This window comes from Anomaloglossus baeobatrachus, chromosome 2, assembly GCF_048569485.1.
Source record: "Anomaloglossus baeobatrachus isolate aAnoBae1 chromosome 2, aAnoBae1.hap1, whole genome shotgun sequence".
Taxonomy (NCBI): Eukaryota; Metazoa; Chordata; class Amphibia; order Anura; family Aromobatidae; genus Anomaloglossus; species Anomaloglossus baeobatrachus.
The window spans coordinates 764,640,334-764,655,754 of NC_134354.1; the positions used below are offsets into that span (position 1 = coordinate 764,640,334).

Sequence of the window (15,421 nt, forward strand, 5' to 3'; positions counted from 1 at the left end):
AGTGTCCTGCAAACGTCACTTCCGGTCTCCATGCGTTCCACAGGGAGCGCTCGTGATGCTTTGCCGGCAGGGACATTTGATTCGCTCACTGCTGGGTTCGCTCCGGTTACCGAAGCCTTCCCTCATGTGACCCAGGAAGGAGGGGCCCAATTGGACTCTGCACTGGGGATTGGTACTTCGCTATAAGTACCCAGCCCCAAAGACACCTCCAGGGAGGGTCATGACCGACCCATATCCGGATATGAAAGGTGAATGATTGTCCAACTCTGCTTCTGTAGAGCCCAGCGCCATCCCTGCTTCAGTGAGTCTGACACAGGGTGGGTCACTTTCGGGGGGCCCCACCCCCCCATCTCCTATAGGGACTAGCACTAGTAACTCCTTTCTCTCCCTCTCTTAGGTAGATAAGGTTCCTGCCCCTAAGAAGGACCAAAAACATCTGATCGGTGGAGGTGCGGGGTGTCAGATACCAGATGATCAGACATTGATGTTTCTCTCCCTCTCTTAGGGAGACAAGGTTCCTACCCCTAAGGACTGCCTGCTGCCAATGCCAGGACCAAAAACATCTTATCGATGGGGGTGCAGGGTGTTGGACCCCAGCCGATCAGACATTGATGACCGATCCTAAGGTTAGACCATCAATGTAAAAGCAGTGGACAACCCCTTTAACACTCAAATGCCTTTTGGGGCTGACTGATTCTCCTTAACACTAGAAGTCCCAGAAATTTCGAGCTCTATAGGATTCCAAATGGTAGAAATGTTAAATGACCCCTCTCTGGGACTTCTAGTGTTAATGCAGAGCTGCAATCAAACTTCTGCTTAGCTTGTAAAAACTCCTCGAAACATGGAGAAACTTGTGATCATCCAGGAGGGACACTCCAGCGTATCGAAGCTTGTACGGCGCCCATGCGAGTGGATGACTGACCTGATAATACATGGTCACACTCAGTCCTCCAGAGCACGAGGTGTCCTAATTTCCCCTAATGAGATCCATATGTTCCTAATTGAATAAGTGGACCAGGCTTATCCCAATGGGATGGTCATAGACAGAAGATTAGTATTACAATAGTACAAACACATCAATATAGAAGCAAGTCATCAGCAAATTAGCGGTAAATTGTTACTGAGCCTTTGACAAAACAAAAAAATAAAAAAAAAATGTACCCGTAAAAATAAAAATATATAATGCAGAAAGCATTGGCTCTCATCTTCTGCAAAGAGAGAGTGGAGTAGTTACAGCCCCAAGTGTGAGAGGCCAGCCACAGAAATGGACTACACCTCCCACAATGCACCGCAGCACAGTATTTGGAAAGTTGGCCAATTCCCCAAATCCGAGCGTTTCCATATGTTGCCCATGCCTAATAGGACTCTCCAAGGCGCGTTTAACACTTTATGACGTCGTACATTGTAGCACAAAAGAAGGAGACTGGACCCAGCGCATTTCTCTTTTCTATGTCTTAAAAAAAAAAATATTTCGTGGATGAAATTTTTAAAAGACAGCAGCAAATTTTCAACAATACGTGTTATATAAAGGGCCTTCTGACACAGAAGTGGTTAAATATACATCTCGTGGTCACTGTGGAATCTAGACTAGGTATACAAAAAAAAAAATAATAAAAAAAAAAAAAAATGGTGGGGACCAACCATATATCTAAGACTCACAACGCAACGGTAAAGTAGTTGGTAATTTTTATTTATAACTGCCTGTATCGTAACCTAAGTACTGAGTAATTAAATAGAATATATATCTCGTATGAAAAAAAAAGCTAAAAGCACAGAGTGCTTCTTCCCGTTCCCCTTCTGCCCATTTTTCCGTTACCCTCCCTTTTTTTATTTTTTTTTTTTTGGGGGGGGATTTTCCTCCCTAAACAAAAATAATTTTTTGGGGTCCTCTGGAATGCATATCGCCCTCCCCTCCTCCCCCCTTTTCGCACCATTCCCTCCACTTAAGTCCCCCACCCCCCCCCACCCACCCTCGCTCCCGATTTCAGTCAATGAAATTACCCATGACCACAACGAATGCAATGAGAGAAAATGGTTTAAAAAATAAAAAAAAAAAATAAAAAGAAAAGAAAAGAATGTACAGAATTTTTTTTTTTTTTTTTTCAAAGTTCATAAACTGGTCACTTCACAGAAAGACTGCAGAACTGGTCAACTGTTCGCTTCTAGAAAAGGTAAAATCTGTAGTGAGGAGGGACGGGGCGGGGGGCAGGGGCGGAGGAATAAAACCGCATTATTTGTTTTTTTTAATGACTGGCCCAAGGTGGTATGAGCTACTGTGGAATAAATTAGCACAAAAATGGAAGAAGAGGTGGAAAATCTTATAACTGTTCACTGTTACAGACATAATCCACAAGGTCAGTTACTCTCAATAGTTCGTCCTCGTCCTCCTCGGCTCCGGCAGCCTCCTGACCGCCCCCCGTCCCATTGGAAGCTTGGCTGACGGGGGCTGAAGCGTCCTTCGTGGTTTCGGTTTTTTCGCTCGATTTCCCGATTAAAGTCTCAATGGTTTTTCCCGGGCTTTGTCCATTAGCGGAAGGTAAATCCACCAAGCTGTAGTCCAACGGGCTCCCGTCTTTTGTAACGTTCTCAAAGTCATCCTCGTCGTCGCTCTCTATCCGGTAAGTATGCTTCTTCGTGCCCTCCGGGGGGACGGCGCTGGCCGCGGGTGGTTTGTCCTCTGCAGGAGGTTTGTCTTCCGCTGGAGGCTTTTCGCTGCTGCAGACCTTGGCGTCTCCTTCTTCTTCGTCCTCGTCATCCGTTTCGATGCGGTTTAGCCGCTTTCTGACCGGTTTCTCCGCCTCTTCTTCATCGGAAAGTTCGTCGTTCGAGCTTCGGATGCGTTTCCTAAGCAGGTTCTTCCGCACGTTTCGAGGCTTGTCCGAGGCGTCGGAAAAAGCACTTTCTGTGAGACAGAACGGAAGGATTAGTGAATAATCTACGGGCATGTAATCAGTATTACTTGGTCTCTCTTTGCAGTGATCACCCTTGTCCAAGCGCCCTTATGGCACTGCCTCTAGTTTATAGGGCAAAAAAACTGGTGGTTAGCTCCCTTTAAGGATTCCTGCCTCTTCCATCAAAGAATACTGAGTGCAGCTGATTGGCCGTTCGTGTCACCTGACATTCTCTGCTGAATTTGATTGAGCAGATTTCTTGTTAAATGTTTTAGATTAAACATTCAACAAGAAATCTGTCCAATCAAATTCATTAGAGAATATCAGGTGACACGATCAGCCAATCAGCAGCTGCACTCAGTATTCTTTGATGGAAGAGGCAGGAATCCTTAAAGGGAGCTAACCACCATTTTTTTTGCCCTATAAACTAAAGGGTGTTCCATAAGGGCGCTAGGATGCTGATTAAAATGATACCTTTAGTTGAGACATCTTAGGCTTGATTCCAGAATAATCCTTGTTCAAACCTTCAGAAATGACATAATTGGTGCAGAGTCTTGAGCATCATGGCGGGACTTTGAAGGTCAATGTCCTCATGCCTTACCTCCATTTAAATTATGCGCCACTGCTGCCTTTATTGCTCTTGATGGCGCACATGCATTGCTATTATGACATCTTCAAATAAAAAAAATGGCACCGGAATCAATGCATGCGTGTACCGCGATCTCCGACACCAGCGGCAGTGCATGTGCAGATGAATTCTCTTGTTCATTAGCGCATGCGCCACTGCTGCTCAGAGTCATCTCCCAGAGTGTCCTCAGTTAAATGGTGCCGGAGATCGCGGTATGCGTGGATTCCTGCGCCATTTTATTGAAGACGTCACAATAGCAATGCGCACACATGCCGCCAATTGTAGTAATGGCGGCGGCACAAAATTTAAAAAAAAGGAAAGGAGGCAAAGCAGGAGGAGGAATCATTACAGAGGACCCGGCCCACAAAGTTTAGACCGGATGCCCAAGCCTGTGCACAAATGACGTTATCCCTGAAGGTTTGAACGGGGATTATTCTGCAATCAAGCCTCGGATTTCTCAGCTAAATGTTATTTTAAATCAGGATCCTAGCGCCATTATGGCACTGACTCTACATTATAGAGAAAAACAAATGGTGGTTGGTTCCATTAAAATTTACAGCAGTTGTCCACTACCTTAAAAATTAAGAAGAGGTTGTCCACTACTTTAACCTTTGCCTATCCAATAAAATTTTCCTGTTCTGCCCATTGAAATCCTAATAGCACTATGCGCGAAGTCCTGCCTGCTATGCTTAGAAAAAAGAGAATTTTGTTTACTTACCGTAAATTCTTTTTCTTATAGTTCCGTATTGGGAGACCCAGACCATGGGTGTTTAGCTTCTGCCTCCGGAGGACACACAAAGTACTACACTTAAAAGTGTAGCTCCTCCCTCTGAGCTTATACACCCCCTGGAGAACCAGATCTAGCCAGTTTAGTGCAAAAGCTGAAGGAGAATAGCCACCCACAAGTAAAAACAGAGCAAAAACCGGAACAACCGGAGACTCTGTCATCAACAACAGCCGGTGAAAACACGCGGAACAAGAAATTGCCAACAGGCAACAGGGAGGGAGCTGGGTCTCCCAATACGGAACTATAAGAAAAAGAATTTACGGTAAGTAAACAAAATTCTCTTTTTCTTTATCGTTCCTATGGGAGACCCAGACCATGGGACGTCTCAAAGCAGTCCATGGGTGGGAAATAAACAGAAAAACTAAGAAGTAGGCAGAACCTAACTTCACAAATGGGAGACAGCCGCCTGAAGGATGCGTCTGCCCAAGCTCGCATCTGCCGAAGCAAGAGCATGCACTTGGTAGTGCTTCGAAAAGGTATGCAGGCTAGTCCAAGTGGCAGCCTGACAGACTTGTTGAGCCGTAGCCTGGTGCCTGAAAGCCCAAGAGGCACCGACAGCTCTGGTCGAGTGTGCCTTGATCCCCGGCGGGGGAGGCACCTGAGAACACTGGTAGGCGTCCGAAATGGTCGACCTAATCCAACGGGCTAAGGTCGGCTTAGAAGCAGAGAGGCCCTTGCGCCGACCTGTGGTTAGCACAAAAAGAGAAGTGCACCGACTAAGAGCAGCGGTGCGAGACAGATAGATCCGGAGAGCACGCACCAGATCCAGAGTATGCAGCGGTTTTTCAAAGCGATGAACAGGAGCCGGACAAAAGGAAGGTAGGATAATGTCCTGGTTAAGGTGGAAAGGAGAGACCACCTTAGGAAAAAAGTCCGGAGACGGACGGAGAACCACCTTGTCTTGATGAAAAACCAAAAAAGGTGACTCCGAAGAGAGCGCAACCAAATCGGAGACTCTCCTGATGGAAGTTATGGCCACTAGAAAAAGCACTTTCTGTGAAAGACGAAACAAAGAAACCTCCCTAAGAGGCTCAAAGGGGGGTTTCTGCAAAACCGTGAGGACCAAGTTAAGGTCCCAGGGATCCAAGGGCTACCGGTAAGGCGGAATGATGTGAGACGCGCCCTGCATGAAGGTGCAGACCTGAGCCAGCCGGGCGAGACGCCGCTGGAACAGCACTGACAGAGCTGAGACTTGTCCCTTAAGAGAGTTGAGGGACAGTCCCAGCTGCAGACCGGACTGTAGAAAGGACAGAAGGGTCAGCAAGGAAAATGGCCAAGGAGGATGGCCGGAAGAGCGACACCAGGACAGGAAAATTTTCCAAGTCCTGTGATAGATCTTGGCGGAGGAAGACTTACGGGCCCGAGTCATAGTGGAGATGACTTCAGGAGGAATACCAGAAGCCGTCAAGATCCAGGACTCAAAAGCCACGCCGTCAATTTGAGAGCCGCAGAATTCAGGCGGAAAAACGGACCTTGTGAGAGAAGGTCTGGACGGTCCGGAAGATGCCACGGCACCTCTACGGACAGATGGAGCAGGTCTGGGTACCAAGCTCGCCTGGGCCAGTCCGGAGCAATGAGGATGACTCGACGGCCCTCCATTCTGATCTTGCGCAGGACTCTGGGCAAGAGAGCTAGAGGGGGAAACACGTAGGACAGACGAAACTGGGACCAGTCTTAAACCAGAGCGTCCGCGGCGAATGCCTGAGGATCGTGGGAGCGAGCCACGTAAACGGGAACTTTGTTGTTGTGACGGGATGCCATTAGGTCCACGTCCGGAGTGCCCCATTTGCGGTAGATTGACTGAAAAACTGCCGGGTGCAGGGACCACTCGCCACTGTCCACGGTTTGACGGCTGAGATAATCTGCCTCCCAGTTTTCCACGCCTGGGATGTGGACTGCGGATATGGTGGACTTGGAGTCCTCCGCCCATTGAAGGATGCGTTGTACCTCCAACATTGCCAGGCGGCTGCGTGTCCCGCCTTGGTGATTGATGTAGGCAACCGCTGTCGCGTTGTCCGACTGGACTCGGATGTGCCTGCCCGCCAACAGGTGGTGAAAAGCTAGGAGAGCCAGAAGCACGGCTCTGGTTTCCAGCACATTGATCGAAAGGGCTGACTCGGACGGAGTCCAAGTGCCCTGCGCTCGGTGGTGGAGACATACCGCTCCCCAGCCGGATAGACTGGCATCCGTGGTGAGGATCACCCAGGACGGGGCCAGAAAGGAGCGCCCCTGGGACAGAGAGAGGGGCCGAAGCCACCACTGAAGAGAGCTCCTGGTCTGTGGCGACAGAGCCACTAACCTGTGCAAGGAGGAAGGCCGCTTGTCCCAACAGCGGAGAATGTCCAGCTGCAGAGGACGCAGATGGAACTGGGCAAAGGGAACAGCCTCCATTGACGCCACCATTTGACCCAGCACCTGCATCAGGCGCCTGAGGGAATAACGGCGGGGCCTCAGCAGAGAGCGCACCGCCAGTTGGAGGGACTGCTGTTTGACTAAGGGCAACTTCACAAGTGCCGGCAAAGTCTCGAACTGCATCCCTAGGTACGTGAGACTCTGGGTCGGAGTCAGAGTGGATTTGGGAAGGTTGACAAGCCACCCGAATTGGGCTAGAGTGGCGAGAGTGAGCGAGACACTCCGCTGACAGTCCACGCTGGATGAAGCCTTGACTAGAAGGTCGTCCAGGTAAGGGATCACTGCCAATCCCTGTAGGTGCAGGACCGCAATCACTGCTGCCATGACCTTGGTGAATACCCGAGGAGCTGTGGCCAACCCGAAGGGGAGAGCCACGAATTGGAAATGTTCCTCTCCGATTGCAAAACGTAGCCAACGCTGGTGTGACACTGCAATTGGCACATGCAGATAGGCATCTCTGATGTCGATGGATGCCAGGAAATCCACTTGGGTCATTGAGGCAATGACTGATCGCAGAGACGCCATGCGAAAATGCCGCACCTGAACATGCTTGTTGAGAAGCTTGAGATCCAGGATGGGCCGGAAGGAACCGTCCTTTTTGGGGACTAGGAAGAGATTTGAGTAGAAACCTCTGAACCGTTCCGGGGCGGGAACCGGTACAATTACTCTGTTGGCCTGCAAGGATGCCACGGCCTGTGAGAAGGCGGTGGCCTTGTTGCAGGGGGGAGTTGAGAGAAAAAATCTGTTTGGCGGGCTGGAAGAGAATTTTATCCTGTAGCCGTGGGAGATGATATCCCGCACCCACTGATCGGAGACGTGTTGAAACCACGCGTCGCCAAAGTGGGAGAGCCTGCCACCGACTAAGGACGTTGCTGGCGCGGACAGATAGTCACGAGGAGGCTGCCTTAGCGGCAGCACCTCCTGCGGTCTTTTGTGGACGTGCTTTTGGGCGCCAGTTGGATTTCTGGTCCTTGGCTGAGTTAGTGGACGAGGCCGAGGGCTTAGAGGAGGACCAGTTGGAGGAACGAAAGGAACGAAGCCTCGACTGATTCCTGCCCTGGACAGGTTTCCTGGTTTTGGTTTGTGGCATGGAAGTACTTTTCCCGCCAGTTGCTTCCTTAATAATTTCATCCAGCTGTTCCCCGAACAGCCGGGACCCAGCAAAAGGGAGCCCAGCAAGGTACTTCTTTGAAGAAGCATCTGCCTTCCACTCTCGAAGCCACAAGATTCTGTGGATAGCGAGGGAATTAGCCGAAGCCACCGCCGTGCGGTGAGAAGCCTCCAGCATGGCAGACATGGCATAAGATGAAAAAGCGGAAGCTTGGGAAGTTAAGGTAACCATTTCGGGCATAGATTCCCTGGCGAGGGAATGCATCCCCTCTAGAGAAGCAGAGATGGCTTTGAGAGCCCACACTGCTGCAAAAGATGGGGAGAACGAGGCCCCCGCCGCTTCATATACGGATTTGGCCAGAAGGTCAATCTGGCGGTCAGTGGAATCCTTAAGGGAGGTGCCATCAGCCACCGATACCACGGTCCGGGCTGAGAGTCTAGACACCGGGGGGTCTACCTTTGGGGAATGAGCCCACTCCTTGACCACCTCAGGTGGAAAGGGAAAGCGGTCATCAGAACCACGCTTTTGGAAGCGTTTGTCAGGACAGGCCCTGGGCTCGGTCACAGCGGCCTGAAAACTGGAGTGGTTAAAGAACACACTCTTTGCTCTCTTAGGCGAGGTAAACTGGTGCTTTTCTGCCAGATAGGGCTGCTCCTCTGATACTGGCGGATTGAGATCCAGTACAGAATTAAAGGACGCAATCAAATCACTAACATCCGAGTCACTTTCGGACAGATCAATGGGGTACATGGAGTTAACCTCCGAGCCCCCCGTAAAGACATCCTCCTCGTCCTGCGAGTCAGCTCCTGAATCAGAGCCGCGGGACGAGGAAGGAGAGGGAACCCTGCGTCTCTTCTTAGAAGGACGGGGTCTGGGACCAGATGATGAATCCTCTGTGAGCTCCGGTCCTGAGAGACCCCTAGCAGCAGAGGCACCCTGTGAAAGGGGCTGATGCATGTTCAGCAAAGTCCTGGACAGAAGTCCCATGGAGTCAGCAGAGATAGACCTGGTTAAGGATTCTACCCAAGCCGGGCGACAGGAGCAGGAGCAGCCTGAGAGACCACTGGGGGTGAGACTCCAGGCTGAGGCACCGCCAGGTTAGAGCAAGCATCACAATGTGGGAATATGCTCGGTTCAGGCAGCAGGAGCTTACTTACATGCAGTGCATACTGAATACAGCTTTGGAGCCTTGCTCCTCGTGTGAGACATGCTGCTGGAGTGGGGGCTCTGCCAGAAAATGAACCCCAGAGAGTATAATCAGAGGTCCACAACCGGAGACCGGTTGTGGCATACCAGACCGCTGGAGCGGTGTTGTGTGCCCTCCAGATCCCGAAGCCCGGACTCCCAAGCACAGCAACTCAGCAGAGATGCTGCAGACCAGCGCTGCAATGCAGAGAGAACGCTGAGAAAATGGCCGCCGGAGAGGGGGCGGGACTTGCTTGAGGAGCGGGATCTGAAGGGCCATAGAGATCTACAGGGGAGGAGACACACACTGCAGTGGGGAGTGTCCCTCCCCTTGCAGAACGGCCGCCGGGCGGAGCTGAGCCTGTCCCTCTGCATGAGTGACATGCGAGGGCAGTGAAACCGAAAGTAGGTCTCCGGCGAAGCCGGGGCCTAAATTTGAGCGGCGCGGCCGGCGCGCAGGCACCATCGGCGTGGTTCTCAGGCGACAGCCAGAGAACCCGCCGGAAATGTCACAAAAACACATCAGCACACTCTCCCACAACAATTAAGTACAGGGACCCCCAATATATAAACGTCTCAGGTACTTAGCTTGCTGAGACGCAGGGTTCCAAGTCCCTGGGAATGAGTGCTCCGGTCCGGCAGGGTCCTGAAGGGCTGCGGATGGAGACCGGTCTCCTGCTAAGCATGGAGACCATGCTGGCTCCCACTTCAAGCCAGAGCCCAGGAGGGATGGTGAAGGAGCACGGCATGTAAGGCTCCAGCCTTGGAATCAACCTTAACAACACCGCCGACACAGTGGGGTGAGAAGGGACATGTCCAGACTTGGACCCGCTTTTCTTCAAACTCTTTCCAAAAATCAAAAAAAGAGAATTTTGTTTACTTACCGTAAATTCTTTTTCTTGTAGTTCCGACATGGGAGACCCAGACCATGGGTGTATAGCTAGCGCCTCCGGAGGACACACAAAGCACTACACTCAAATGTGTAGCTCCTCCCTCCGGGCTATATACACCCCCTGGATGACAATCTACCCAGTTCAGTGCAAAAGCTGAAGGAGGACATCCACCCATAAGTAGAGATAGAGTAAAACTCGGCAAAACCAGAACTCTGTCTACTAACAACAGCCGTGAAACACACGGAACAAAGACTGCCAACAGGCAACAGGGAGGGTGCTGGGTCTCCCATGTCGGAACTACAAGAAAAAGAATTTACGGTAAGTAAACAAAATTCTCTTTTTCTTTATCGTTCCTTCCATGGGAGACCCAGACCATGGGGCATTCCAAAGCAGTCCATGGGTGGGAAATAAACTAAACTGAGAAGTAGGCAAAACCTAACTTCACAAATGGGCGACAGCCGCCTGAAGGATGCGTCTGCCCAAGCTCGCATCTGCCGAAGCATGAGCATGCACTTGGTAGTGCTTAGAAAAAGTGTGCAGACTGGACCAAGTGGCAGCCTGACACACCTGCTGAGCCGTAGCCTGGTGTCTGAAAGCCCAGAAGGCACCGACAGCTCTGGTCGAGTGCGCCTTAATCCCCGGCGGGGGAGGCACCTGAGAACACTGGTAGGCATCGGCGATAGCCGACCTAACCCAACGAGCCAGGGTCGGTTTAGACGCCGAGAGGCCCTTGCGCTGACCCGTGGTTAGCACAAAAAGTGAGGTGCACCGCCGAAAAACGGCGGTGCGAGACACATAGATTCGGAACGCCCGCACCAAATCCAAGGTGTGCAACGCCTTCTCAAAGCGATGCACAGGGGCCGGACAAAGAGAGGGCAATGAAATGTCCTGGTTAAGGTGGAAGGAAGACACCACCTTAGGGAGAAAGTCCGGAGTCGGACGCAGAACCACCTTGTCTTGGTGAAACACCAAAAAGGGGGATTCCGAAGAAAGCGCAGCCAAATCAGAAACTCTCCTGAGAGAAGTTATGGCTACTAGAAAGACAACTTTCTGTGAAAGTCTAGACAAAGGAACTTCCCTGAGAGGCTCAAAAGGGGGTTTCTGTAAGGCCGTGAGGACCAGATTAAGGTCCCAGGGATCCAAGGGCCGTCGGTAAGGAGGGATGATGTGAGATGCGCCCTGCATGAAGGTGCGCACCTGAGCCAGTCGGGCGATACGCCGCTGGAACAATACCGACAAAGCCGACACCTGTCCCTTAAGGGAATTGAGGGACAGACCCAACTGCAGACCTGACTGTAGAAAAGACAGGATGGTCGGCAAGGCGAACGGCCAAGGAGCATGGCCGGAAGAGCGACACCAGGACAGGAAAATTCTCCAAGTCCTGTGGTAAATCTTAGCCGAGGAAGACTTCCGAGCCTGAGTCATGGTGGAGATGACCTCAGAGGGAATGCCTGAAGCCGTCAGGATCCAGGACTCAAGAGCCACGCCGTCAATCTGAGAGCCGCAGAATTCTGGCGGAAGAACGGACCTTGAGAGAGAAGGTCTGGGCGGTCCGGGAGATGCCACGGCACCTCTACGGACAGGCGGAGCAGATCCGGGTACCAGGCTCGCCTGGGCCAGTCCGGAGCAATGAGTATGACTCGACGGCCCTCCATTCGGATCTTGCGCAGAACCCTGGGCAAGAGAGCTAGAGGGGGAAACACATAGGCCAGACTGAACTGAGACCAATCCTGAACCAGTGCGTCTGCTGCGAAGGCTTGAGGATCGTGGGAGCGAGCCACGTAAACCGGAACCTTGTTGTTGTGCCGGGAAGCCATTAGATCTACTTCCGGAGTGCCCCACTTGCGGCAGATCGATCTGAACACTGACGGATGCAGGGCCCACTCGCCGCCGTCCACGGTTTGACGGCTGAGATAATCGGCCTCCCAGTTTTCCACGCCTGGGATGTGAACTGCGGATATGGTGGACTTGGAGTCCTCCGTCCACTGGAGGATTCGTTGAACCTCCAACATCGCCAGACGGCTGTGAGTTCCGCCCTGGTGATTGATGTAGGCAACCGCTGTCGCGTTGTCCGACTGAACCCGAATGTGCTTGCCCGCCAATAGGTGGTGAAAGTCCAGGAGAGCTAGAAACACAGCTCTGATTTCCAGCACATTGATCGGGAGGGCTGATTCGGACGGAGTCCAAGTGCCCTGTGCTCGGTGATGGAGAAATACCGCTCTCCAGCCGGAGAGACTGGCATCCGTGGTGAGGATCACCCAGGACGGAGTCAGGAAGGAACATCCCTGTGACAGGGAGAGGGGCTGAAGCCACCACTGAAGGGAGTTCCTGGCCTGTGATGACAGAGCCACCAGCCTGTCCAAGGAAGAGATCCGCTTGTCCCAACAGCGGAGAATGTCCAGCTGCAAGGGACGCAGATGGAACTGGGCAAAGGGAACCGCTTCCATGGACGCCACCATCTGACCCAGCACCTGCATGAGGTGTCTGATGGAATGACGGCGGTGCCTCAGCAGAGAGCGCACCGCCAGACGAAGGGACTGCTGTTTGACTAAGGGCAACTTGACAAGTGCCGGCAGAGTCTCGAATTGCATCCCTAGGTACAAAAGTACCCGGGTCGGGGTCAGAGTCGACTTGGGGAGGTTGACAAGCCACCCGAACTGAGTTAGCGTGGTGACAGTGAGAGAGACACTCCGCTGGCAGTCTACACTGGATGAGGCCTTGACTAGAAGGTCGTCCAGGTAAGGAATCACTGCCAATCCCTGGAGGTGCAGGACCGCAACCACTGCTGCCATGACCTTGGTGAACACTCGAGGGGCCGTGGCTAAGCCAAAGGGAAGAGCCACGAACTGGAAGTGTTCCTCTCCGATTGCAAAGCGTTGCCAGCGCTGGTGTGAGACCGCAATAGGCACATGCAGGTAGGCATCTCTGATGTCGATGGATGCCAGAAAATCTCCCTGGGTCATTGAGGCAATGACCGATCTCAGAGATTCCATGCGAAAGTGCCGCACCTGAACATGCTTGTTGAGAAGCTTGAGATCCAGGATGGGTCGGGAGGAACCGTCCTTTTTGGGGACTAGAAAGAGGTTTGAGTAGAAACCGCTGAACCGTTCCCGGGCGGGGACCGGAACAATTACACCGTTGGCCTGCAGGGATGCCACGGCCTGAGAGAAGGCGGCGGCTTTGGAGCAGGGGGGGGTGGACAGAAAAAATCTGTTTGGCGGGCTGGAAGAAAAAGGTATCCTGTAGCCGTGGGTGATGATATCCCGCACCCACTGATCGGAGACGTGTTGCAACCACACGTCGCCAAAGTGGGAGAGCCTGCCACCGACCAAGGACTTTGCTGGCGCGGCCAGATAGTCACGAGGAGGCTGCCTTGGTGGCAGCGGCTCCTCCGGTCTTTTGAGGACGCGGCTTTGCGCGCCAGTTGGATTTACGATCCTTGGCGGTAGTGGACGAGGCCGAGGGCTTAGAGGATGACCAGTTAGAGGAACGAAAGGAACGAAACCTCGATTGGTTCCTGACCTGGGCAGGTTTCTTGGCTTTAGTTTGTGGCAAGGAAGTACTCTTCCCGCCAGTAGCCTCCTTAATTATGTCATCAAGCTGTTCCCCAAACAGCCGGGACCCAGTAAAAGGGAGACTCGCAAGGTACTTCTTAGAGAAAGCGTCCGCTTTCCACTCTCGAAGCCACAAGATCCTGCGGATCGCGAGGGAGTTAGCGGAGGCCACTGCCGTGCGGTGAGAAGCCTCCAGGATGGCAGACATGGCGTAGGATGCAAAAGCCGAAGCTTGAGAAGTTAAGGCATCCATCTCAGGAATAGAGTCCCTGGAGAGGGAATGAATCTCCGCCAGCGAGGCAGAGATAGCCTTAAGAGCCCATACTGCCGCAAAAGACGGGGAGAAGGAGGCTCCTGCCGCCTCAAATACAGACTTGGCCAGAAGGTCAACCTGGCGGTCAGTGGGGTCCTTAAGAGAAGTGCCGTCAGCCACAGCAACGACTGTGCGGGCTGAGATTCTGGACACCGGAGGGTCCACCTTTGGGGACTGGGCCCATTCCTTAACCACCTCTGGTGGAAAGAAGGGAATTTTGTTACTTACCGTAAATTCCTTTTCTTCTAGCTCCTATTGGGAGACCCAGACGATTGGGTGTATAGCTACTGCCTCCGGAGGCCACACAAAGCATTACACTAAAAAGTGTAAGGCCCCTCCCCTTCTGGCTATACACCCCCAGTGGGATCACTGGCTCACCAGTTTTAGTGCAAAAGCAAGAAGGAGGAAAGCCAATAACTGGTTTAAACAAATTCACTCCGAAGTAACGTCGGAGAACTGAAAACCGTTCAACATGAACAACATGTGTACCCGAAAAACAACCAAAAATCCCGAAGGACAACAGGGCGGGTGCTGGGTCTCCCAATAGGAGCTAGAAGAAAAGGAATTTACGGTAAGTAACAAAATTCCCTTCTTCTTCGTCGCTCCATTGGGAGACCCAGACGATTGGGACGTCCAAAAGCTGTCCCTGGGTGGGTAACTTAATACCTCATGTTAGAGCTGCAAAACAGCTCCCCCTTACGAGGAGGCAACTGCCGTCTGCAGGACTCCTCTACCTAGGCCGGCGTTCGCCGAAGCGTAGGCATGCACCTGATAATGTATGTTGAAAGTATGCAGACTCTACCAGGTAGCTGCCTGGCACATCTGTTGAGCCGTAGCCTGGTGACGTAATGCCCAGGACGCACCCACGGCTCTGGTTGAATGGGCGTTCAGCCGTGATGGAACCGGAAGCCTAGCAGAACGGTAGGCTTCGAGAATTGGTTCTTTGATCTATCGAGCCAGGGTGGATTTGGAAGCCTGCGACCCTTTGCGCTTACCAGCGACAAGGACAAAGAGTGTATCCGAGCGGCGCAAAGGCGCCGTGCGGGAAATGTAGATTCTGAGTGGTCTCACTAGATCTAACAAATGTAAGTCCTTTTCATACCGATGAACCGGATGAGGACAAAGAAGGGAATTTTGTTACTTACCGTAAATTCCTTTTCTTCTAGCTCTTATTGGGAGACCCAGACGATTGGGGTATAGCTACTGCCCTCCGGAGGCCACACAAAGCACTACACTAAAAAGTGCAAGGCCCCTCCCCTTCTGGCTATACCCCCCCGTGGTATCACGGGTTCTCCAGTTTTAGTGCCAAAGCAAGAAGGAGGAAGCCAATAACTGGTTTAAACAAATTAACTCCGAATAACGTCGGAGAACTGAAAAACCGTTCAACATGAACAACATGTGTACCCGCAAACAACAAAAAAATCCCGAAGGACAACAGGGCGGGTGCTGGGTCTCCCAATAAGAGCTAGAAGAAAAGGAATTTACGGTAAGTAACAAAATTCCCTTCTTCTTCAGCGCTCTATTGGGAGACCCAGACGATTGGGACGTCCAAAAGCTGTCCCTGGGTGGGTAAAGAGATACCTCATGTTAGAGCTGCAAAACAGCCCTCCCCTACGGGGATGTCACTGCCGCCTGCAGGACTCTTCT

General features: G+C 52.0%; 1 protein-coding gene across 1 annotated transcript in view; it reads right to left on the reverse strand.

Annotated features, from left to right (window-relative positions):
- Positions 1-1,979: 1,979 nt before the first annotated feature.
- The window catches only part of RSF1 (remodeling and spacing factor 1), a 103,590-nt gene continuing 90,148 nt past the window's right edge, over positions 1,980-15,421 (reverse strand). The window contains exon 16 of the mRNA XM_075337507.1: positions 1,980-2,902. Within this exon, the coding sequence (XP_075193622.1) occupies positions 2,319-2,902 (584 nt within the window). The 3' untranslated portion in view covers positions 1,980-2,318. The remainder of the gene's footprint in view (positions 2,903-15,421) is intronic.